This window comes from Symphalangus syndactylus, chromosome 22 (assembly GCF_028878055.3).
Source record: "Symphalangus syndactylus isolate Jambi chromosome 22, NHGRI_mSymSyn1-v2.1_pri, whole genome shotgun sequence".
Taxonomy (NCBI): Eukaryota; Metazoa; Chordata; class Mammalia; order Primates; family Hylobatidae; genus Symphalangus; species Symphalangus syndactylus.
The window spans coordinates 43,475,842-43,500,603 of NC_072444.2; the positions used below are offsets into that span (position 1 = coordinate 43,475,842).

Here is a 24,762-nt window from a genome sequence, read left to right on the forward strand (position 1 = left end):
ATCATGTAAATAGCAATCAAAACAGGAGTGGCTATATTAATACTAGATAAAGTAGACTTCAGAGCAAAAGAGATAACCAGAGACAGAGAAGGATATTACATGATAATGAAAAGCACATCCACCAAGACATAGCAATCCTAACTGTGTATTCACCAAACAACAGAGCTGCAAAATATGTGAAGCAAAAACGATAAAACTGAAATGGAAAAGGTAAATCCGGCCAGGCGCAGTGGCTCAAGCCTGTAATCCCAGCACTTTGGGAGGCCGAGGCGGGCGGATCACGAGGTCAGGAGATCGAGACCATCCTGGCTAACACAGTGAAACCCCATCTCTACTAAAAATACAAAAAATTAGCCGGACGTGTTGGCAGGCGCCTGTAGTCCCAGCTACTCGGGAGGCTGAGGCAGGAGAACGGCATGAACCCGGGAGGCGGAGCTTGCAGTGAGCCGAGATCGCGCCATTGCACTCCCGCCTGGGAGACAGAGCAAGACTCCGTCTCAAAAAAAAAAAAAAAAAAAAGGTAAATCCACAATTATAATTAGAGACTGTCTCAACAATTGATAAAACACATAGACAGAAAATCAGCAACAATATAGACTTCAACACCGCTACCAACCAACAAGAGCTAATTGACATTTTTCAGAGCACACCTCCGAATTAACAGCAAAATACATGTTCTTTGCAAGTGCTCTTAGTATATATACCAAGGGAGGACATATCTTGGGCCATAAAGGAAACTTCAACACACTTAATAGAACTTAATTCATACAGAGTGTGTCTCTTACCATAGTGAAATCAAACTAGAAGTCAAAGACAAAATGATAACAGGAAAATCTCTAAACACTTGAAAACCAAACAACATACTTCTAAATTTCACAGAGGAAATTTCAAGGAAAATTTAATTTTTTTTCTGAATGAAAGTGAATGAAATTGAATGAACTAAATGAAAGTATAACATGTGAACATTTGTGAAACACAGCTAAAGCAGTGCTAGGACAGAGATTTATATCACTCTACATTAGAAAAGAGGAAAAGCCTTGAATTAATAATCTAATTTCCTGCCTCAAGAATCTATAGGAAGAAGGGTAAAATACACCCAAGGATGTATTTTGGAAGGATGAAAATAATGAAAGAGCAGACATTAAGGAAATTAAAAATAAAAAATGAGAGAAGAAGTAATGAAACTAAAGCCTGATTATTTGAAAAGGACAAGAATGTTTTTGTTTTGTTTTGTTTTTTTGAGACAGAGTCTTACTCTTGTTGCCCAGGCTGAAGTGCAATGGCACGATCTTGGCTCACTGCAACCTCCACCTCCCAGGTTCAAGCGATTCTCCTGCCTCAGCCTCCCGAGTAGCTGAGATTACAAGCACCTGCCACCACACCCGGCTACATTTTGTATTTTTAGTAGAGACAGGATTTTGCCATGTTGGCCAGGCTGGTTTCGGACTCCTGACCTCAGGTGATCTGCCTGCCTTGGCCTCCAAAGTGCTGGGATTACAGATGTGAGCCACCATGCCCGGCCAGGACAAGAAAATTGACAAATCTTTAGCAAGACTGACAAAGAAAAAAAGGGGAAGACATAAATTGCCAATATCAGGAATGACACAGGGGATATCATTACAGAGTTTGCAGATATTAAGAGGATAATAAGGGAATACAAATTGACATGCATACATTTGACAACTTAGATAACATGGACTAGTTCCTCAGAAAGCACAAATTACCACAACTTGCTCAATATAAAATAATTTGAATAATTCCTATAACTATTAAATAAATTGAATTTATAATTAAAAACTCTCTATAAAAAAATTCCCAGGCCCAGATATTTTCACTGGAGATTTTTGCCAAACATTTAAAGAAAAATTCACATCAATTCTACACAATTTCGTCCAGAAAACAGAAGAGGAAACACTTCCTAATTCATTTTATGAAGCTAGTGTTACTCTGATACCAAAACCAGACAAGACAAAAGAAAAAAAATACTCAGACCTCATGAATATAGATGCAAAAATCCTTAATGAAACATTAACAAACAGCATTCAGCAACATAAAAAAAGAATTATACACTATGACCGAGTGGAGTTTCCTCCAGGGATGCAAAGCTGGTTCAATATTTAAAAATCAGTAAACGTAACTCACCACATTAAAAGGCTAAAGAAGAAAAATCACTTATCATTATCAACTGATGCAGAAAACAAAATTGACATTCAACACTTGTTCATGAAAAAACTCCCAGAAAACTAGGAATATGGGAAGCTTCCTCGACTTGAGAAAGGGCATCAATGAAAAACCTACAGCTAACATTATATTTAATGGCTAAAGTCTGAGTGTTAAAGGACACTCAGATAAAGGACAAAGCAAATATATCTGTTCTCACCACTCTAATAATACTGGATGTTCTGGCCACTGCAATAGGCAAGAAAAGGAAATAAAAGACATATGGATTGGAAAAAAAAGAAAGAAAACTGTCCCTATTTGCAGATGACAGGAAGATCTACATCGAAAATTCTAAGGAATTTATAAAAAGTAAGCTCAGCAAGGTTGCAGGATATGAAGTAAACACACAAAAATCCAACATATTTCTATATGTTAGCAATGAATACGCCAATGTCAAAATTAAAAATACAGTACCATTTACAATTACTAAAAAAAAATGTAAATCCAATAAAACATGTACAGGGTTTGTGTGCTAAAAACTACAAAACACGGATGCATGAAATCAAATAAGATCTAAATAAATGGAGCTACATATCATGTTTATGGATTGGAAGATGGATTTAGTAGAGATGTTAATTCTCAAATTGCTATACAAGCCTATTACTATCAAAAATCCCAGCAAGGTTTTTTTTTTGTAGATATGGACAAGATTATTTTTACATGTACATGGAAATGCAAAGGAACTAGAATAACTAAAACACTTTTGAAGAAGAAAAGTGGGAAGAATTAGTCTACACAGCTTTAAGACTTATTATATATTATATAACTACTATAAACAAGATGCTGTGGCACTGTGGAGGGATAGAGTCATCGACCAATGGAATGGGATAGAGAACCTAGAAATAGACTCACACCACTAGGTTTTGACAAAGATGTAAAAGCAATTCACTGAAGGAAGGATAGACTTTTTTTATGAATAATACTGGGGAGACAACCATAGGAAAAAAATTTAAAAGAACCTTGACCTAAGCGTCACACTCTATACAAAAATTAATTCAAAATGGGAATGTATCATGGACCTATATGTAACATATTTAAAACTATAAAAACTTTTAGAAAAACACAAAAGAAAATCTTGACAAAAAGAGTTCTTAGACTTAACACTAGAAGCATGATCTATAGAAAGAGAAATTTGACAATTAGACTTTACCAAGATTAAAAACTTTTGCTCTGCAAAGCCCTCTTAAGAGGATGAAGAGACAACCTACAGACCGGGAGAAAATATTCACAAACCACATAGCTGACAGAGGACTAGTATCTAGAATATACAAAGAACTCTCAAAACTCAACAAAGACTCCAATTAGAAAACAGGCAGGCAACATGCACAGACAGGTCACCAAAGAGGGGACACATACTTGACAAGCACACACAAAGGTGTTCCACATCAGGAAATGGTAAGGACAGCCACAACGAGAGATCATCACACACCTATCAGAAGGGCTAAAATAAACAGTGACAACATCAAATACTGGTGAGGATGCAGGGACACTGAATCAAACAGACATTGCTGGTGGGAATGTAAAATGGTACAGCCACTCTTGAAAACAGTTTGGCAGTTTCTTAAAAAACAAAACTTGTAACCACTGTATGACTCAGCAACTGCACTCCTGGGCGTACATCCCAGAGAAATGGCAACTGATGTTCTCACAAAAACCTCATAAATGTTCATAACAGCTTTATTCATCAAAGCTAAAAACTGGAAACAGCCCAGATGTCTTTCTACAGGTGAATGGTTAAACAAACTGTGGTGTATCCATCCCATAGAATACTACCCAGCAATAAAAAATAACAAAATATTGGCTGGGCACAGTGGCTCACATCTGTAATCCCAGCACTTTGAGAGGCTGAGGCGGGCGGATCACTTGAGGCCAGGAGTTTGAGACCAGTCTGGGTAGCATAACGAAACCCCGTCTCTATAAAAAATACAATAATTAGCCGGGCATGGTGGCGGGCGCCTGTAGTAGTCCCAGGTACTTTGGAGGCTGAGGTGGGAGGATAGCTTGAGCCCGGAAAGCAGAGGTTGCAGTGAGCCAAGATTGTGCCACTGTACTCCAGCCTTGTTGACTGAGCGAGACTTTGTCTCAAATAACTAAATAAATAAATACATATTAATGCAAGCAATAACCTAGATGAATCTCCAGAGAAACATGCCAAGTGAAAAAAGCCCACCCCAGGCTGCATGTTGTATAATTCCACGTATATAACATTTGTGCAATGGCAACATTCTAGAAATGTGAAACAGGTTAGAGGTTGCCAGGGTTAAGCAGGGCTGGGGGCGGGTGTGAGGGAGGGGGCGTAGCTAAACAAGGCCGCAGAAGGAATCCTGGTGGTAAGACGGTTCCACCGGGGGAAATGGGTGAAGATTATGGCGATATCTCTGTATTAACTGCATGTAAATCTACAATAATCTCAAAACAAAAAGTTTAATTTAAAATGTTGGGAGTCAGGGTGGCCAGCCTCTGACCATGGGGGCCTGTTTGGTCAGATGCGGCCTGTTGTCCTGAGATCGGCAGCACCAGAGGCTGGCCCCGAGCTGGCCTCTGGCTTCCCAGGAGCAGAGCTGCCTCTCTAGCTGTGGGCCCTAGCTCTCTGCTCCCTGCCCTGCTCTCTGTCCCCTCATTCTCTATTGCCGGGGCTGGCTGTCTTCTCCTACTTTCTCATGCCTGGGTTTCCAGCCCTTGCTATGGTGGCTCAGGAACCCAGGTGAGGGTGGGGCAAGGCAGCAGCGCTGCTGATCCACTGATCCTGGATTACAACGTAAGCGGTACCCTCTTACTGACCAAGGAACCCAGGCAAGCCATGGATTCTTTTCTGTTCAAAAGCAAATTGCCTCACAACCCAAACCCATACGCTTTGATATAATTGAAGTGGAACGTCAAACCCTGGTTGAGAGCGGGGCTGCCCCTTCATTCAGCTCCCCTTTCTTGCATATGGAGTGTTTTTTTTTTTTTTTTTTGAGACGGAGTCTCGCTCTGTCGCCCAGGCTGGAGTGCAGTGGCGCAATCTCGGCTCACTGCAAGCTCCGCCTCCCGGGTTCACGCCATTCTCCTGCCTCAGCCTCTCCGAGTAGCTGGGACTACAGGCGCCCGCCACCACGCCCGGCTAATTTTTGTATTTTTAGTAGAGACGGGGTTTCACCGTGGTCTCGATCTCCTGACCTCGTGATCTGCCCGCCTCGGCCTCCCTAAGTGCTGGGATTACAAGCGTGAGCCACTGCGCCCAGCCATTTTTTTGTTTTTTCCAAACATTCCAATAATGTATCCGAATTCTCTGGCCAACACAGGCTGCAGTGTGCCTAGTTGGAAGGCATTGGAAGATCTCAGTAACCCCAGGGAGGGCCCAGCAGGAACATGTGATCCTGGTTTGTGGGCTGCAGGCCTGTGTGGGGACACTGTGGGCAGGAGTGGGCTGGGTGGTCCTTGGGGTGGGGCCGGCACCTGTATCTGTAGCCCCGCAGGACTCTCTGGATGCTGAGCGCCGCTCTGTCCAGCACCTGGCTTCTCTGTACCTCCAGCAGAGTGTCCTGATGATCCTGGAAAGGGAGAGATGCCGTCACCGGGCTGCTCACCCTCACCCTACAGCCCCTGCCTGGGGCCAGGGCTGTGTCTCCCGGAGGTAGCATCTCTCAGGCTTCTCCCAGGAGGGCAGGCCAGAGAAGGGGACCCTCAAAGTGACCTTGATGTTGCTCAGAGACAGGAGCTGCAACTATACCTCCCACCCCAATCCAAGAACTTCCCACATTAGCTCTTTCTTCTTGCTAATTCAATCTGGCATCCTTCATTTCTACTCTGAAGAATTCAAGAGGGGGCACACAATTTTCCTGAAGTTGTGTTTTATTTCCCAAAATTCATGTGGCATTTGCATTCAACCGTGTAAAAGCCCCATGCTTGTTTCAATATAAAAATGTTTCCCTCAATAATAGTGGGAGACTTTAACAACCCACTGTCAATATTAGACAGATAATCGAGACAGAGAATTAACAAAGATATTTAGAAATCGGCTCTGGATCAAGTGGAGCTGATAGGTATCTACAGAACTCTCCACCCCAAAACAACAGAATATACATTCTTCTCGGCACCACGTGGCACTTACTCTAAAGTTGATCACATACTTGGAAGTAAAACACCCTCAGCAAATGCAAAAGAACGGAAATCATAACAAACAGTCTCTCCGACCACAGTGCAATCAAATTAGAACTCAGGATTAAGAAACTCACTCAAAACCACACAACTACATAGAAATTGAACAACCTGCTCCTGAATGACTCCTGGATAAATAATGAAATTAAGGCAGAAATCAAGAAGTTTTTTGAAACCAATTAGAACAAAGAGACAACGTACCAGAATCTCTGGGACACAGCTAAAGCAGTGTTAAGAGGGAAAGTTATAGCACTAAATGCCCATATCAGAAAGCTAGAAAGATCTCAAATTGACACCCTGACATCACAACTAAAATAACTAGAGAATCAAGAGCAAACAAACTTCAAAACTAGCAGAAGACAAGAAATAACCAAGATCAGAGCAGAACTGAAGGAGATAGAGATACAAAAAACTCTTCAAAAAATCAATGAATCCAGGGGCTGGTTTTTTGAAAAAATTAATAAAATAGACCACTACCTAGACTAAAAAAGAAGAAAAGAGAGAAGAATCCGATAGACACAATAAAAAACGATAAAGGGGATATCACTACTGAGCCCACAGAAATACAAACAACCATCAGAGAATAGTATAAAAACCTCTATGCGAATAAACTAGAAAATCTAGAAGAAATGGATAAATTCCTGTACACATACACCCTCCCAAAACTTAACCAGGAAGAAGGTGAATCCCTGAATAGATCAGTAACAAGTTCTGAAATTAAGGCAATAACAAATAGCCTACCAACCAAAAAAAGCCCAGGACCAGATGGATTTACAACTGAATTCTACCAGAAGTACAAAGAGGAGTTGATACCCTTTTTTTTGAAACTATTCCAAACAATTGAAAAGGAGGGACTCCTCCCTACTCATTCTATGAGGCCAGCATCATCTTGATACCAAAACCTGGCATAGATATAACAAAAGAAGAAAACTTCAGGCCAATATTCCTGATGAACATCGATGCAAAAATTCTGAATGAAATACTGGCAAAGTGAATACAGCAGCACATCAAAAAGCTTATCCACCACGATCAAGTTGGCTTCATCCCCAAGATGCAAGGCTGGTTCAACATACGCAAATCAATACACATAATTCACCACATAAACAAATCTAAAGACAAAAACCACATGATTATCTCAATAGATGCAGAAAAGGCCTTCGATAAAATTCAGCATCGCTTTATGTTAAAAATCTCTCAGTAAACTAGGTATTGAAGGAACATGCCTCAAAATAATAAGAGCCATTTATGACAAACCCACAGTGCTCTGAGATGGTCCCTCTGCTGGCCTTGCCTCCCCAACTAAATTGGAAGCCACTCTGCTTCTTCCCACGCATCTTAGCCTCTGAGCCCCAGCACAGCCTGACTACTGCACAGCCAAATGGACAGACAGACTGACTGGAGGGCTGGGGCCAGGATGTCCCTCTGAGGACACATAAGGGCAGGTGGGCAGGCACTATGGGGGAAGAGGAAGGGGCAGCAGGGATGGGTGGGGGCTCGGGCAAGCTGGCAAAGCATCCTCCCAGCTCTGCTCCCAGCTCTTCCTCTTCCCTCTCACTGTGCTGGCCTGCCGAGGCTTATGAGGCTAGGGGACAGGGAGGTTCCCTCCTCAGTGGCTCTGACCCAAATGGCACTTCTGGAGGGCCCCGAAGCTTCCTTTGTGTGACTTCAGCTCCCTGCGCATTTTGGGGGATCCAGGTTGTGGTGGTGATGCTCGCACAAGCCCCCCTAAGGACAAGTCACTTTGTGGAGAGTTGACACACAGCACCCTTCCACTAAAGCAGTAGCCCTCCGGGCTCTGCAGAGGCTGGGCCTCCCCAGTGTGGGGAAGTCTGCGTGGCAGGATGTAGCTCCCAGCATGATGGAAGCCAGGTCTCAGGACACCGGCAGACCGCCCTGAGCTCCTGGGTGCTGCCCCGTGGCTGGAAGGCACCTCCTCTGCACCCTCAGGCCTTGCCCTAGATACCCCTCTGAGAAGCCTCCTGGGCTTCCACAGGCTGGGCTGGCCCTCCCCAGTACCCTCACCACCACCTCATTGTCCCCTAGCGTGATGTTCTACATCCAGGGGTGCCCTGAGGGTGGGGACCATGCTTTGAGCTGCTGCCCAGTGCCGTTGGCTCAGGGCACACGGACCATGGACCCCGGGCCTGGTGCAAGAGCTGACAAGCCCACATGCTGCAGGAGGCCGACAGCTGGCTGGTTCCTCGGAGTCTCACCTTCAGGAAAATTTTGGTCTTCCCCACTTTCCAGTCTTTGTCTGTCCGCAGCCACATGTCAGTGATGCCCAAGGTCATCTGGCGGAACTTGCCTTGCAGCTGCCAAGACCAAACGGGGGTATTGGTGGGAGGTGAGGCAGAGACCCCTCGGCGGCTCTCTGGGGGTGGTGTCTCCCTCCTCCTCCCACAGGCTCCCCAATCAGGGGCTGTCCCCCACCCCCGCCCAGGCACAGGCACAACGGGACCCTGGAATAGGGGATGGGGTGAGGAGGGAACTCGGGGCCTGAGGCCTCCATGTGTTGTGGGACTCGGCCCAGGCCAGGCCCAGCCTCAGGACGGCTGAGGGTTCCAGACAGGACAGGAAGAACCTCGGGCCCCAGTAGCTTTCTAGCCATACCTCGGCTCCCTGACACAGTAGGAGAGAACGTGTCTGCAGTACAACTACAGACATGTTCCAGAAGGAACCGCTGCGGCCGCCAGCTCTCCCAGACCCCAGGGAAAGCTCCCTCACTTCCGCGGCGCTGGGAGAGGGAGAGGGCAGGGCCGGAGGAGGAGAGAGGGAGGAAGGACAGGGCTCATCGCAAGGCTGGGGCCGGGGAGGGCAGCGGGGGACCCCCTCGGTACTGGGGGCTGGAGGTGCCCAAGGCCGAGGGGAAGGCCGCGGATGGCCCGAGGTGACCGTCCCCGAGGGGCGCTGACCTGCATCCGCACGGCGTTGGGCAGCAACACGCCGAACCTCTGCGAGAACTCCTCGAACGTGTAGCGGATGGGGAAGCCCGACTTGCGGATGTGCACGGTCTCCATCATGCCTGAGTATCGCAGCTGCCGCAGGCACAGCTCCCGGTCGAACAGCTGTGGGTGGACACGGGGCGCTGACCCAGCGCAAGCCCCCTTTCCAGCCACACCCCTTCCCGGCACCCCACCATCGGGCACGGGCCCACAGCCAGAGGTCAATGTGTACAGCCCCTCGCCCCACCTGCCCCCACTGTCCTCCAGAGATGGAAGAACTAAACAAATGCGACTTCAGTAAGGCTACATTTTGAAGAGAGTAGTGCAAGTAGTTGAAAAACCCGTAGTGTTGTCAAGGAGATAAAAGTCCATAGCATGGAAACTGGCACCCACAGAAACACAGTACTCCCATCACTCTCAACTACCCGAAGCGCTGTGAATATAAACGTCCTCTGCACATGCCCAGTTTAAAATGCTTTTTTAAAAAAAATTTTTAATTGTATTTATTTATTTTTTTTGAGATGGAGTCTCGTTCTGTCGCTCAGGCTGGAGTACAGTGGCACGATCTCGGCTCACTGCAACCTCTGCCTCCTGGGTGCAAGCGATTCTCCTGCCTCAGCCTCCCGAGTAGCTGGGATTACAGGCATGTAGCACCATGCCCAGGTAAGTTTTGTATTTTTAGTTAAAGATGGAGTTTCACCATGTTGGCCAGGCTGGTCTCCAACTCCTGGGGTCAAATGATCCGCCCACCTTGGCGTCCCAGAGTGCTGGGATTACAGGCCTGAGCCACCGTGCCTGGCCCAGTTTAAAATGTTTTTAAGCACCCCTTGCCTACGTACGTCGGGGTGGAAAGCTGCCCCGCAGGCACTTGCAGTTTCATGGTGCCTCCCCCACAATAGTTAAAGGAAAAAATAAATCTACTCAGAGGCAGAAAATATCCTAATCAACTTAGTCTCTCCCTCCCTGGAGATGGAGGTCAGAATAAGACCTGGAGTGGCTGGGGCGGAGGAGTGGAGGGCCTTTGGCCCCAGGGAGCTGAGCCGTCTTTTGCTTGGAGGCGAGTGTGACTGGCAGAGAAATGGCATAATGTCCTTCCCTGGGGTGTCAGGCTTCAGCAGGGGTTCCAAGACTCTGCCATGGCTTGGATTCTAGAGAGCCACCCCTCCACCTACAAGCCAGGAGTCTCTGAGGGACCCTGGGGAATGCCCTCTGATCTGGCAAGCCCACCAGCGGGCACTGTTACCCCACCTGCAGGGCCGCAGCGCCAACTGCTGGTGGGGTCCAGGCCACACTGAGCTTAGCCTCGGGTAAGTGTTTAGCTGTGCTTCACTGACGATTTCCTATGGGCCTGGCGTTTCTCACTGAATCTTTACAACATTCCTACCTGGTGGCGGTGATTGGCTCCAACTTAAAGATGAAGTGCCTGAGGCATAGGGTCGTGCTTCTAAGGGGCTGAGCCTGGGTTTGAACCCGGAGCCTGTCTGGGCTTCCCCTACACACCACACAGCAGGGCAGCTGCCACCAATGAGAGATATCCCAGCCAGAGGCACTCTCAACACCCGAGCTTCAGCCTCAGGCCTGCCCGCCTGTCCTGCAGCTCCCAGCTCCCAAGGTAGGCAGGGTGGGAACGAGCCAAGGGTCTCTGGGAGCCCAGCTACTTCTCCCAGCAGTTAAGGAACAAGATAGGTTATCTCACATCTGCCTATTTTGCCTTCAAGGAAGATGCAACCTAGATTTCATAAGGCAAGCCCCATTTTATTTTTTTAGAGACAGGTCTTGCTCTCTCACCCAGGCTGAAGTGCAGTGGTATGATCATAGTTCACTGCAGCCTCGACCTCCTGGGCTCAAGTGATCCTCCTCCCTGAGCCTCTGAGTAGCTGAGACTACAGGCACATACCACCATACCTAGCTAATTTTTATACTTTTAAATTTTTTTGCAGAGATAAGGTCTTGCTATGTTGCCCAGACTGGCCTCAAGCAATCCTCCCACCTCAGCCTCCCAAAGTGCTGGGATTACAAGCGTGAGCTACTGCACCCAGATCAAACTCAATTTCACGTAGTTTTATTCTTTCCAAAAAGCATTTAATTTCATGTAATATTTTTATTCCCTTATGGGGATAAAACCATTTTATATTGTTTCAGCTGATGTCTCCTAGTTTGGGGAATCCCTGCATATGCGGCCTCTGGGTGGGACTCCCCAGCCAATGGAGCAGGGACTCCCTTGTGGGCAGGGAGTGGGCTCTCACCCCCTCACTATCTCACATCAGGTAAAGCTGACTCTCTGCAGGGCTTGGTGAAAGGAGTGGTGTCAGCCTCCAAAGTCCTATTACTGATTGCTGCCTTTGTTGAGTGTGGTTTACATATGGGACATGTACTGCAAACCTCATGTCCAACCCTCAGTGCATTCCTGCAGGCAGGAGCAAGTCTGACTTTACAGAAGGGAAAACTGAGGCTCACAGCAGCAAAGAGCCAGGCCAAGAACACACAGAAGATGCATGGCGGAGCTAAGGGAACTGAGGTCTCAGCAACCCAAAGTTCTGCAGGTCACTCACTGACCTTCACATGACCTATTCTGGTCGCCTTACCCCAGTGTACTTACCTGTAAGGTAGGGGCAGTAACAGCTCTAACGCTAGCCAGGCCCTGGCAGAGGGAGTGACCACAACCCTAGAGGCCATCAGCCTCCTCCTCCTCCCTCCTTTGCTGTGCCCCAGCCTCCTGTCATTACCAGCGGCTTCTTATACTCATTAGGTTTGATGCAGCGGATGAAGTAAGGCTGGCAGTTGGTCAGGATTTTCATCAGCTGGTCCAGAGACTGTTTGAACTGGCTTCCTAAGGTGGAGGGCCGTTTATTTGAGTCTGCAGACTGTGAATGGAAGCACAGAGCACAAGTGGGTCTCAGGAGCCATGTCCTGGGACAGCTGACCCTGTAGCCCAGCAAGGGTTGCTGCCAAGGCCCCACAGGTGGGGTGGTGCATCCACCTATTCAAGAATCCACCCACCCACCCATCCATGTATCCATCCACCCACTCACCCATCCCCCCCACCCATCCACTCACACACCCATCCATCCACCCACCCATCCATCCACCCGCCTACCACCCATCCACCCACTCACCCATCCTTCCACCTACCCAGCACCCATTCACCCTCCCACCCATGCATCCATCCATTCACCCACCCACCCACCCATCCATCCATCCATCCACTCACCCACCCACATAGCCACCCGCCCATCCATCTATCCATCCACCCTCTCACCCATCCACCCACCCATCCACCCACCCATTCACCCATCCGTTCACCCATCCACCCACTCATCCATCCACCCACCCACCACCCATCCACCCACTCACCCATCCATCCACCTACTCACCACCCATCCACCCACTCACCCATCCATCCATCCACCCACCCATGCACCCATCCATTCACCATTCCACTCACCCATCCATCCATCCATCCACTTACCCATCCACACAGCCACCCACCCATCCATCTATCCATCCACCCACCCACCCATCCACCCACCCATCCATCCACTCACCCATCCACACAGCCACCTGCCCATCCATCTATCCATCCACCCACTCACCCATCCACCCATCCATTCACCCATCCACCCATCCATTCACCCATCCACCCACCCACCCATCCATCCACTCACCCATCCACACAGCCACCCACCCATCCATCTATCCATTCACCCACTCACCCATCCACCAAACCATCCACACACCCATTCACCCATCCACTCACACACCCATCCACCCATCCACTCACCCACCCATCCATCCACCCACCCACCACCCATCCACTCACCCATCCATCCACCCATCCACTACCCGTCTACCCACTCACCCATCTATCCACCCAACCACCCATTCACCCATCCATTTACCCATCCACCCACCCATCCATCCACTCATCCATCCATCCATCTAACCAATCATCCACACACCCATTTACCCGTCCACTCACACACCCATCCACCCATCCGCTCACCCACCCATCCATCCACCCACCCACCACCCATCCACCCACTCACCCATCTATCCACCCACCCACCCATTCACCCATCCATTTACCCATCCATCCATCCATCCATCCATTGCAGCTTTCCCAAGTGCCTACTGCATGCTGGGGACCCAGAGGTGAGTAAAACAGTCTTTCCCGTGCATGTCTGTCTGGCCCTGTAGCCATCAGGGGTGAGAGACCCAGGAGGGTGCCTGGGAGCCCACCTTGAAGAGATGGTTTCCTGCCTTTGCCTGGCGGATGGTCCCATGGCCCAGCCTGGTCTCTGCTAACTCCAAGTTGAATATCTCCCTCAGAAACTTGTTTTTGGAGGAGTAAACCAGGGTGAGGATATCTGTGCTCAGCATGTCTCGGTTCTTCTCCAGGAAGCCTGTGGGGACACAGGGCCCACCCAGCATCCCAGCTTAGCCATCACTGCCCACCCGTGGGGAAGAAGAGGGCAGTGTGGGGGAATACAGGATGCGTGGAGGAGCCCCCTCCTACAACGGCCCCACTAAGGCCATGCTCTCCACCCCTCTACCCAGGCATGGCCCCCACCATCTACCCAGCGCAAAGTCACTTCTCCTATCTAAACTCTGGACCCCCCAAATTCCCATTCCCACTCCAAACCCCCTTATATAAGCTGCCACATCCTCCTGCCTCTGGGCAGATCCTACTAGGCCTAAAGCTCCTTCAGACTAAAAACAGATGAAGCCTCCAGAAATAGGAGAGGGGCAGTGTCATGGGCTAAATTGTGTGCCCTAAAATTCATATGTTGGTGTCCTAACACCCTATACATCAGAACATGACTGTGTGTGGACATAGGGCCTTTAAAGAGGGGATTAAAGTAAAATGAGGTCATTAGGATGGGCCCTAATCCAGTGTGACTTGTGTCATTATAAGAAGGGGAGATGAGGCTGGGCATGGTGGCTCACGCCTGTAATCCCAGCACTTTGGGAGGCTGAGGCAGGTGGATCACAAGGTCAGGAGTTTGAGACCAGCCTGACCAAGATGGTGACACCCTGTCTCTACTAAAAATACAAAAGTTAGCCAGGCATGGTGGCATGTGCCTGCAATCCCAGCTACTCAGGAGCCTGAGGCAGGAGAATCGCTTGAACCCCGGAGGCAGAGGTTGCAGTGAGCTGAGATCACATTATTGCAGTCCAGCTTGGGTGACACAGTGAGACTCTGTCTCAAAAAAAAAAAAAGAAAGAAAGAAAGAAAGAAGGGGAGATGAGGACACAGACACACACAGAGGGGAGGAAGGCCATATGAGGACACAGAGAAGATGGCCATCTGCATACAAAGGAGAGAGGCCTCAGAAGGGATCAAACCTGCCAGCACCTTGATCTTGGACTTCCAGCCTCTAGAACTCTGAGACAATAATTTCTGTTGTTTAAGCCACTCAGTCTGTGGTGTTTGTTACTGCTGCCCTAGTGACTAATACAGGCATGGCTCCAGGGGGTGAGAAGATCCCACGTCTCCCCTCCAGCCATGAGTAAGAATGGCCTAGCCCTGCAGTAGGGACAGAACCACACTGAGAAGGCACTGAAGACAAGCTGCTCCTCAAAGCCAGGCTCCAAGAGGCCAGGGGCTGCACTGCTTGGTCTCTAAGGACCAACTCCCAAGGGCACAACCCTGACTTTCCTCTTTCACTTTCCTCCCATTAAGTCACTCCAGCTTTTAGTGGTATGCTCTGTGCACACCTGCACAACCTGCTATGGATCTGGGGAGGAAGAGTCAAGGGTGGGAGAAGGAAGGGAGCCTGTTTCCCACTTCTTCCTGCAGGTGTCTGTGAGGCGAGCAGCACCAGGGGAGCTGCACTGGGTGCTGGGCGGGGGGTAGACACTCGGTGACACCTTGCACCCCTGAGGCTCAGGCAGAGCTCCCCACCAGTGGCAGGGAGCTCCCCGGATGTTTTCAGGGTGGGGAGGGTCGAGACACTCCTGGGTTCAGTCTCCCAACAGGCAGAGGAAGTGAAGCCGAGGTCATCAGCACAGCATGGTATCCAAAATAAAAAGAAGGCTTAGCTTTAATTAATATTTCTGCAACCAGAAAGTCTAGAAAGAATCGACCTTAATCTTAGCATTATGTAAGTTTCCTATCATTTCAAAAAATAAAACTCAGCCTTGAATTGCCCCATGGAGGATGGGCTCGATATCTTCTTTGCGTCCCAGGACCCTGCAGGTCCGACTGGCTCCAGCCTCTCCCTTTTCCAAGAGCCCAAAGCCAGGATGTGGCAGGAACTATGAAGGAGCCACGGCACCTTTCCCTTTCTCCCCTGGCCTCCCAAAGCCTAGCCTGTTCTGACTAAATGATCACCCTCTACTGAAAAGAATCATCCCTGGATTCCTGTCCCCAGTTCAATAGACCAGAACACCTCCTCATTCCTCCACATGAGGTGCAGAGAGTGACCCTCTGGCCGCCCCACTTTCCTGAGCACAGCAGCCCATGGCCACCTTCCTCGTTTTTCTTAGCACACTCATAGGGTGACCACCCCAGGCCTTCACTTCTTCAATCAAAACCATTACCGATCCTCTCTCAACATATCCCAAAATTAACTCAAAATGGGTCAAAGACCTAATGTAAAAACTAACACTAAAAAAAATCTTAGAAGAAAACATAGGGATAAATCTTCATGACCTTGCATTTGACCCTGGACTCTTAGATATGACACAAGCAAAGAAAGGAAAATAGATAAGTTGGACTTCTTCAAAATGAAAGATTTTTGGGCCTCAAAGGACACAGTCAAGCAGATGAAAAGACAATCCACAGAATGAGAAAATAATTTACAAATCACATATTAGGTACTTGTATCCAGAATATATAAAGAAGTCTTACAACCCAACAATAAAAAGACAACCCAATGAAAACACGGGCAGAGCATTTAAATAGACATCCCTCCAAAGAAGACGTGCAAATAGCCAAGAAGCATATGAAAAGGCGATCAACATCATTAGCCATCGGGGGATGCAGATGCAAATCACATTGAGACTTCAAACCCACTAGGGTATAACAAAAAAGACAGACAATCACATGTGTAGGCAAGGATGAGGAGCAACTGGAACCCTCATACATTGCTAGTGGGAATGTAAAATCATACAGCCACTTTGGAAAACAGTTTGGTGGTTCCTCAAACAGTTTTACATAGAGTTATCATATGACACAGCAATTCTGCTGCTAGGTAGATACCCAGGGGAAATGAAAACCTATGCCCAGACAAACACTTGTACGTGGATGTTCCTAGCTGTGTTATCCATAATAGGCAAAAAGTGGAAAAAACCCAAATGTCCGCCAACTGATGACGAGATAAACATTCCAGATAATGGAATGTTTTTCTGCAATAAAAAGACATGGAGCACTGACACGTGCTACAACATAGATGAACCTTGAAAACATGATGCTAAGTGAAAGAAACCAGCCACAAAAGACCACGTATTATATGGTTCCATTTATGCAAAAAGTCAGAATAGGCAAATCCATAGGCACAGAAATTGGTTGTTGCCCAGGGCTGGGGGTAAATGGGAGTGATTGCTCATGAGGGGTTTCTTTCAGAGGTGACGAAAAAGTTCTAAAATTGTGACAATCATTAATATACTCTGCATATACTACAGTCAAGTTGTACACTTAAAATAGGTAAATAACATGGTATGTGAATTATATCTCAACAGAGTTATTACCAAAAACAAAACAAAACATGCCTGGTCCACTCCGTTTTCTTTCTCCAGTAGAAGCCATACGACTCATCCCTCTGCCCCACTGCTAGGGCTGCAAAACAGCCTCATCCTCTGAGCCTGTTTTCCATGGTCTCCCTGGAACCCGGTCCAGATTTGGAAGGGGCATGAGAGGACAGCTGCACCCACCTTCTGCTTGGTAGTACACCTCGCCGGCAAAATGGGCAATGCCAAATCTGGCACTGTGGATGTTCTTGGGCTGTAGGAAGGCCTTGTTGCTGGCGTGGACACTGTTCAGTTTTTGCAGCATGGTGAGATCTGTCCCCTGGAAGAACCCAGACACCCTGTGGGCTGAGGTCCCAATGTCCAGCCATGGGGAGGTGAGGCTCAGGGACTTCCTCATGGAGGCAAAGAGATCTGGGCTCAGAATGATTGAGGGCCTCTGTACAGACAGGAAACTAATGCCCAGGGGTCAGTGACTTGTTGCAGGGAGTGAGGGCTGAGCTGGGAGCAGAGGCCGGGTCTGCCGCCCTCCACCACCAGCTCTTCTGCTCCACCCTCTGAACTATTGTCTGAGGACCCCAGCAGTCAGAAGTGTGCCTTGGAGAGGAGGGTCTGTCTGGTTAGGCTGAGGGTCTTCTGCTTATTCCTGGCAGAGGTTTTAGTGACTCTCAGAACAAGTGGCCCACCCAAATGGAGTTTCCCAGCCTCCAAGAGGAGACCCATAGCAGGGCCTCCACCAGAAGGTCGGCAGGCCAGAACACACACCTGCGGGAAGCGGCTTTCTTCATCCAGGAGGGAGATGATGCTCATGGGCTTGAGGGCCAGCAGGTCCAGGGTGGGCCGATTGTCGGTGTAGTGGATATAGTCCCAGGAGATGTTCTCCGAGCGGTACTCCTCTTGCTCCATGGTGAACACGTGCTGCACAAAGAACTGCTGCAGGTGCTCATTGGCGAAGTTGATGCAGAGTTGCTCGAAGCTGTGGAGGCAAGGTCACTGCCCAGGGGTGGAGTGGGGGCTGAGTCCCTGCTGCAGCAGGCTAGAGCCATAGGATCACCAGCCATCTGCACACAGCTGCATACAGATATGCCCACAGATGCACATCTCATGTACACACAGATGCACACTCATTCCTGCACACTCTCTCTCTTCTGTCTGCCTCCATCACCGTCACCTTCTTCACCCCACGGCAAAAAAACAGAGAAATGAGGAGGCTTAGCATATCATCAAGTCCTCGCCTTCGGCTTCTCACAGCCCCCTGCCAGGTCCTCTGCCAGGCCTGCCTACCTGACACTGAAACAATTCTTGTGGTCTGAGTGCATACTAGCAGCCCCACCCATGAGCCTTGGTATTGAGACGAGCTTCCAGAGACCCAGCATTGACTGCCGGGCCCCCCCTGCATCAACCAGGCACATGCCCTACTGCCCCCATTCCCAGAACTCCAACCTGCACTCCCTCCTGCATTCCCCGCCTTGGGAAATGGCCCCTCCACCTACCACCCCCGGCTCAAGTCAGAAACCGAGGAGTTTCTGTCTCTGTCCTTCTTCTCCAGTTCCCATCAGTTGCCAAAGTCTGGCCCATGCTGTCTCCAATACCTGTCCCTCCCAGGGCCAGACGCCAATGATCCAAATCACACTTGAGCTCTCTATGCCTTAGAGAGTGCACTGGGCTAAGTTCTGCCAGCCCTGCCTCTCCCACCTGACTGCAGTGAGCCGGCCCCTGCCCTGCACCCCTGGCTGGCCCTGGGAGGGCTGAGATCCCAGCGTGCTTGCATGTGGAATGGCTTGTGTCTTGACAATCCTGGCTGTCCAAGGGGGGCCCTTCTAAATCACTCTCAGATCAGACAGGCCTTGGGCAGGGGCAGGCAAGGTCAGGCTAGCCCCCTGGCTCCTCAGACAGGGCCCAGAGGCCCCTGCTTCCTGGAGCCAGCGGCCCGGTCTCTGTCCCATCAAGCCTTTTCAATAAGCTGGCTCAGGTAAGCTAAATTGCAAAGCTAGTGTTGTCAGCCTGCTTGTCCGTCTTGATGGGACTCCTCTTGCTGGTGATAGTGCCCCTGAGCATCACCTGGCCTGGCCTGGCCTGGCCTGGCTCTGTTGCCTGGTCCCCTCACCACCTTTGTCTATCTGACCTCCAGCCTTCATCACAGTCATAGCTTGCAGCTATTTTCTGACCTGCCTCTTGATTACAGCTCTCCAGCTTCTAGTCTGGGGTGCCAGAACACTGGGACTCCAGGTCAGAGGAGTCCTGCTGTGCCTTACCCCACAAACAAAAAAGTCAGGGATGGTCCACAAATGCTTCTAGCTTCCCCCACTACCTAAAATGGTAAACCAGCCAGATGCAGATGAATCCATGTTATTGATTTCTGTTTCAACCCTGACCTCGTGTGATAATCCACTCTGGCTCATGAGGACAGCAGGTGGCCCAAGAGGGGTGACAAATGCCAGGGCCTCAGCCCGGCTCTCAGGGACAGCTTTTAGTTGTACGACCTTCTCTAGATGGCAGGGGACAGCAGCCACCCCGTGCAGAGCACGCGGACCTGTTGGGACTCGCCAGGCCTGGGTGCAGTGTGATGGCTCCCCTCCAACTTGCCCCCTTCAAGAGGAGCTGCTTATCTTCCGTTTTCTGGAAGCAGTGGGGCTGGGATCTGAGATCTTCGTACCTATTGTTCTTGAAATTTTCAAAGCCAAATATGTCCAGGAGGCCGATGGCCCTCCGCACATTTTTGGGGTCCTGGGCTGGTGGTGTGAAGATGGCAGCATTGATCTTCTTGACAATCCACAGGAAGAGGTGCCCATAGATGCCCTGGAGAGACACGGGGGTGGGAGAATCCCGGGCTTGGAGGCTCAGGAGGAGGTTACCTCCAAGTTCACCTGGAGAGGCCAAATGTCTTGGACCTACTGCGGATGTTATCCCTCCTTCAAAGGGAAGAAACCGGGGCCCAAGAGGCTGAGGAGTCCATGGTCACCAGGCAGGTGACGGGCAGAGTGGGGATCTGCCCAGGGCCCCCTGCTCCATCCTGCCCTCCACCGGCACAGTGAGGAGCAGAGCCGTGGTCAACAGATGGCCATGTAAGCCCTGCTCTCTCAGCTCTGTACCTTGACAAAGGCGTCCCTCCGGTCAGCAGCCTGGGCGACGTTCAGGGGCCTGGTGACAAATTCCCCTCGGATGAGGATGGTATGCTTGATCAGACAGTCCCGGAGCTCCTGGTGCTGCACCTGGGGGGGCAGGTGGGGGCTGCGTCACACCTGTGGAGCAGGGCCTGGCCCAGCACGCTGACCTGCTTCTGCCAAGTCTTTTTCCCTCTCGTGACCAAGCACCTATGCCCACCTGAGGGTGGGCGCTGCCTGAGGCCAGGGCCAGGGCCTTGGGAGCTGTTAGGGAAGGATTCTCCAGCTCAGTGGGTCAAGCCCTTTGTGGGTCTCCTGGGGGCTGAGAAAGGGGCTGGCTCCCCCAGGCTGGCCTTGGAAAACCAGGGTAAGGGAGGGCTCTGAGGCCAGACCTCAGGCATGTCCTGGCTGAAATCAGTCCCGCCTGAAGGCTGAGTGTCTAAAGGAGCAAGGGAGTGTGCTGGGCCAGCCTTCCACTGGAGCTGACAAAACCCAGAGTTTCTGAGTACCCTCGAACCAAAAGAAGAATGTTTAATAGCAAAATATACCTAATGTGATTGCTTGCTTTATGTATTTATTTCTTGTTCCTGTTTCTATTAATTTTCCACCAGAGCTGTCAATGGGGGTGACGTGGGGCGCTGCCCTGTCCCCATTGCAGAGGTAGCCCTTCACTCAGGGCCTGCTGCCCTTCCTTTAAGCTGAGGAAGGGCTCGCATTTGGCCTGGGGAACAACTGGGAAGGCTAATGGGTTGGGCCCCGGACTCACCGGCACATTCCACTCTCCCAGAATAGCACAAGCCCCAGAGAAGCCCTGAGGGGTGAGGGCACAGGGCAGGGCTGGTCTGATGGGTGGGTTGGGGCCCAAGTGGGGAGCCTAGGGACCGGACAAGGTGGAGGGCGAGGATGCTGATACACGGCCACTGACAAGCAGGAGGGAATGTGGGGAAAGGGAGGGAACATTCATTAAAGCCAAACTGGCCATTCCGCTGCTCTGTTTGGCACTGCTCCACTCTGCGCCCACCCTCAGGCACTTGCAGTATACAGAGGGGAGGGGTTTGAGCCTAGGCCCTGGGAGAGGGGCGGGGGCCTGGGTAGGGTTATGAGAATCAGGTGTCAGGGGTCTGTCGGCCCAGGCCTCTGAGGCCCCCCCACCAAAATGGAAGCTGTGGACACAGCAGCCCTACCTCCAGTAACGTCATCACAGTGGGAAAGGTAGGTGTCTCCATCACGTCTGAGGCGTCCAGGTTCTCGAAGACCGAAGCTAGAGAGAGAAGCAGGAATCCTGAGTGGGAAAGCAGCCTGGAGCGATGGGAGCCATGTCCCGACAGGCCCAGGCCCAAGGCAGCCACAGATCCACTCAGGAGGACAGCTGCCCCGGCGTAAGCCACGGCCTCTCCCAGGGTCCTCTCTTTGAGGGAGCCAACGGCCCCATGACCGTGGGTCATTCACACCTTAGCTGTTGGTGAACGTGGCACACCACTTCCTCTTGGGGAGACCAGGGCCCTGGGTCGAAGGGAAGTTTAAAGAAAGGTGGGCTTATTTGGAGGGAGAAGTCTGACTTGGGAAACACAGCAGACACTGGTGCTGGAGAGATGAGCCATCAGGACCCTCAATCCATGCTGCTGAGTGTAGAAACCTGGACATTTCATTATTTATTCAGTCACAGGAAGCAAAGCACTAATGGAGCTCCAGCTGTAAGCCAGGCCTGGCTCTAATGCAACCGTCTCCTGACTGGCTTCCCAGCTTCCAGTTTCTCCTCTTCAACCAACGTCCAGCTTAGGACGTGCCAGGCTGGTGGGGGATGGGACCTTTGGGTGTCTTTGTTTTTGCCTTTTTTCTTTTTTAAACTGAAAAAAATTGTGAGATAAAATATACAGATAAAGAAGTGCATAAAACACAAAGCTGTGTTGTAAAGAATAAAGTCAGCACCATGTAACCACCGCTAAAGCCAAATCTAGGCTCTGCCAGCACCCACAGCCCTCCAAGGTCCTTGCAGGCTGAGACTGTGTCCCTCTCCTCCAGAGGTAAGCACCCTCCCAACTTGTAACTTCCTAGCTTTTTATTCCCTACATAGAGTCCCTAAACAGCATTTAATGTGCCTGCTTTTAAATGTTATGTTAGTGGGCCAGGCGCAGTGGCTTGTGCCTGTAATCCCAGCACTTTGGGAGGCCGAGGCAGAAGGATCACCTGAGGTTGGGAGTTCGAGACCAGCCTGACCAATATGGTGAAACCCCATCTTTACTAAAAATACAAAAAAGCCCTGTAATCCCAGCTACTCAGGAGGCTGAGGTGGGAGAATCGCTTGAACCCAGGAGGTGGAGTTTGCAGTGAGTCGAGATCCCACCACTGCACTCCAGCCTGGACAACAAAGCAAGACCCTGTCTCAAAAACAAACAAACAACAAACAAATGTTATGTTAGTGGATCTGTCTGCGTTCTCTTGTGCCTGCTTCACTTCCTCAGCATCATGTTTCTGATGCTGTCCCAGGCCCCGGTGCCCACCTCTGGTTAGCACCCACCTTTCCCTGGCCAAAGTGTGCAGTCTGGCTGGTAGACGACAGATCAGCCCAGCTGCAGCTCGCCTGGAAGCAATGTTCTCACGCCACGTGAGATGGTGGCCCAAGCTCTTGTTTTCTATACGGACACCCCATTGCTCTAGAACAGTTTATGAAAAGTCTGTCCCTTCCCATTACTTTGTGAATGGTCTCTCCTTAGTTCTAGAACCAGCCCTAATCTCTTCAAATATTGCCTCTGCCTCTTTCTCTCTCCTTTCCTTTAGGACTCCGATGAAAGGTGTGCTCCCTCTGACCACAGTGTCCTCCCAGTCTCCACCTTCTCTCTGACATTTCCTGACGTTCCTCTCTCCATGCTGTACTCAGTTTCTCCTGATTTTCCCTCCAGCTCACACATTCCCTCTCCTAGACAGGCATAGAATCCCTTAAACCATCCATTGGGTTCTTCCTTTAGGTTGTTGTATTTTTTTTTTAATTTTAGAATGGAATTTCTATGTGGTTCATTTATAAATCTGTAATGTCTTTAAAGTTTCCCATTCGCTGTCTAAATTTTCAAGCTTGGCTGCTTCTTTTCTTGAGCAAAGTAAGCAGAACTTCTCTAGTCTGTGTCTAATAATTGCAACTTTGAAATCTTTGTGGATCGATTTCTACTGTTTATTATTTCTGCTGGTTCTTGTTCATGGTATCTCATTTCCTTGTTCCTATTTCTTCCTGGATTCATGCTGGATGTTGTGTTTGAAAAACTACCTGCAGGAATCATTTGTAATCTAACTTGCTGGTGCTTTCTTCCAGCGAGGACTGTCAGTAACTTCCGTTAGGTGCTTGGGGGTGTTCACAGGTCAGGACACCTTAATCCCCAGACCGCCCCATGCTCACAACCTGATTTGCAAGTTCACACATGGATTTGTTTACTCTGGCTTACCTGAACCTTAAGGGGGAAGCCCTTTGGGGTCCCAGCTAAAAGTGGGGGATGATTGGCCGTAGTCTCCACCTGTGGAGACTTTAAGCTTTGACATTTTCCCCTTCGCCTCACAAGGCCTCCAAAATCGCAGCTGAATTTTTTAGATATATTTTTCCAGGCCTGGATTGGACCACAGGATCCTTCCTGTGAGAACCCCTAGAGATGCCTTCCTGCTCCTGTCCCCTTCCCTCTCCCTCCTCAAGGGTGCGGTTGGGGCAGAACCCGCATTACCCATGAACCCCACGTTTCCCAGGTGGAGAATGGCAGCCAGCAGCTTGGTGAGGTCCCAGCTCTCGGAGTCAGAGAACTGGAGGATCTTCATGGCCGAGCGGATGTGGGCGTAGTCTTTGGCGTCGTTGAGCCCCTCACAGGAAGTGCAGTTCCCCTGTTGGACAAGGCGCCTCAGTGAATGGGGCCATCCCCTGCCCCACCAGCTCCCTCCAGCAAGGCTTAGACACTGCACTTCACAGGCACTGGGTGGACCATGTAGGGTTCACGCTCAGAAACTACATACAACTGTTTTCAGAGGCAGAATCATGACACAGTAGCCACAGCATGATCAGGCCTTGCAGCCAGCACCAGCATTTGGCCACTGTGTGACCTTGGCCAAGTCACACTTCTTCTCTGATCCTCTATTTGTCATTCATCCCTACTCGAGCCTGCCTTGTCTCTCTGGGGGACACTGCGGGTTTGTTCCTTTAAGAAACGCTTTCCAAGGCTCGCCATGGGCCAGGCCCTGTGCTGCGCATCCGGGGGGCAGGCAGGGAGCCAGTGACCGTGCCATGGCCATTTGCCTGTTACAGGTGCCCAGACCACAGGGGCCGGGGCCAGCCCTATCGAGAGGTGGAGAAAGGCTTCTTAGAGGAGGTGCAGAGCTGGCCCCACCGCCTCTGAGGACAGAGGGCAGTTTAGGCAGAGGATGATGGGAGCAAGGCCATGAGGTGGGGAGGCAGGGACGGGGCTGCGGGGAGGCTGGGGTGGGTGTTGAGAAGGGAGAGATTGGCAGAGGGGCAGATCTTGGAGAGACTTGGAAACCACGCCGAGGAGTTTGGACTTCTACCCTACAGGCCGCAGGGGTCACTGCAGCAGTGCCATCCAAAGCATGACGCTACAGTGCAAACCTTCTACAGGAAGAGCGCTTTGGCTGCAGGGTGGATGACAGATTAGAGGTCAAGACTGGTGACGGGGGATCCA

At 50.0% G+C, this 24,762-nt stretch overlaps 1 protein-coding gene across 2 annotated transcripts in view; it reads right to left on the minus strand.

The window, feature by feature from the left end:
- MYO7B (myosin VIIB) overlaps window positions 1–24,762 on the minus strand; it is a 78,202-nt gene that overhangs the window by 35,806 nt on the left and 17,634 nt on the right. For both annotated transcript variants that reach the window (XM_055262101.2, XM_055262100.2), the window contains exons 8-18: window positions 23,800–23,953; window positions 21,280–21,356; window positions 20,084–20,203; window positions 19,648–19,790; window positions 17,757–17,967; window positions 17,178–17,313; window positions 13,542–13,705; window positions 12,029–12,166; window positions 9,273–9,425; window positions 8,574–8,672; window positions 5,659–5,753 (exon numbers count right to left, since the gene is read on the minus strand). In XM_055262101.2, the coding sequence (XP_055118076.1) occupies window positions 5,659–5,753; window positions 8,574–8,672; window positions 9,273–9,425; window positions 12,029–12,166; window positions 13,542–13,705; window positions 17,178–17,313; window positions 17,757–17,967; window positions 19,648–19,790; window positions 20,084–20,203; window positions 21,280–21,356; window positions 23,800–23,953 (1,490 nt within the window). The remainder of the gene's footprint in view (window positions 1–5,658; window positions 5,754–8,573; window positions 8,673–9,272; window positions 9,426–12,028; window positions 12,167–13,541; window positions 13,706–17,177; window positions 17,314–17,756; window positions 17,968–19,647; window positions 19,791–20,083; window positions 20,204–21,279; window positions 21,357–23,799; window positions 23,954–24,762) is intronic.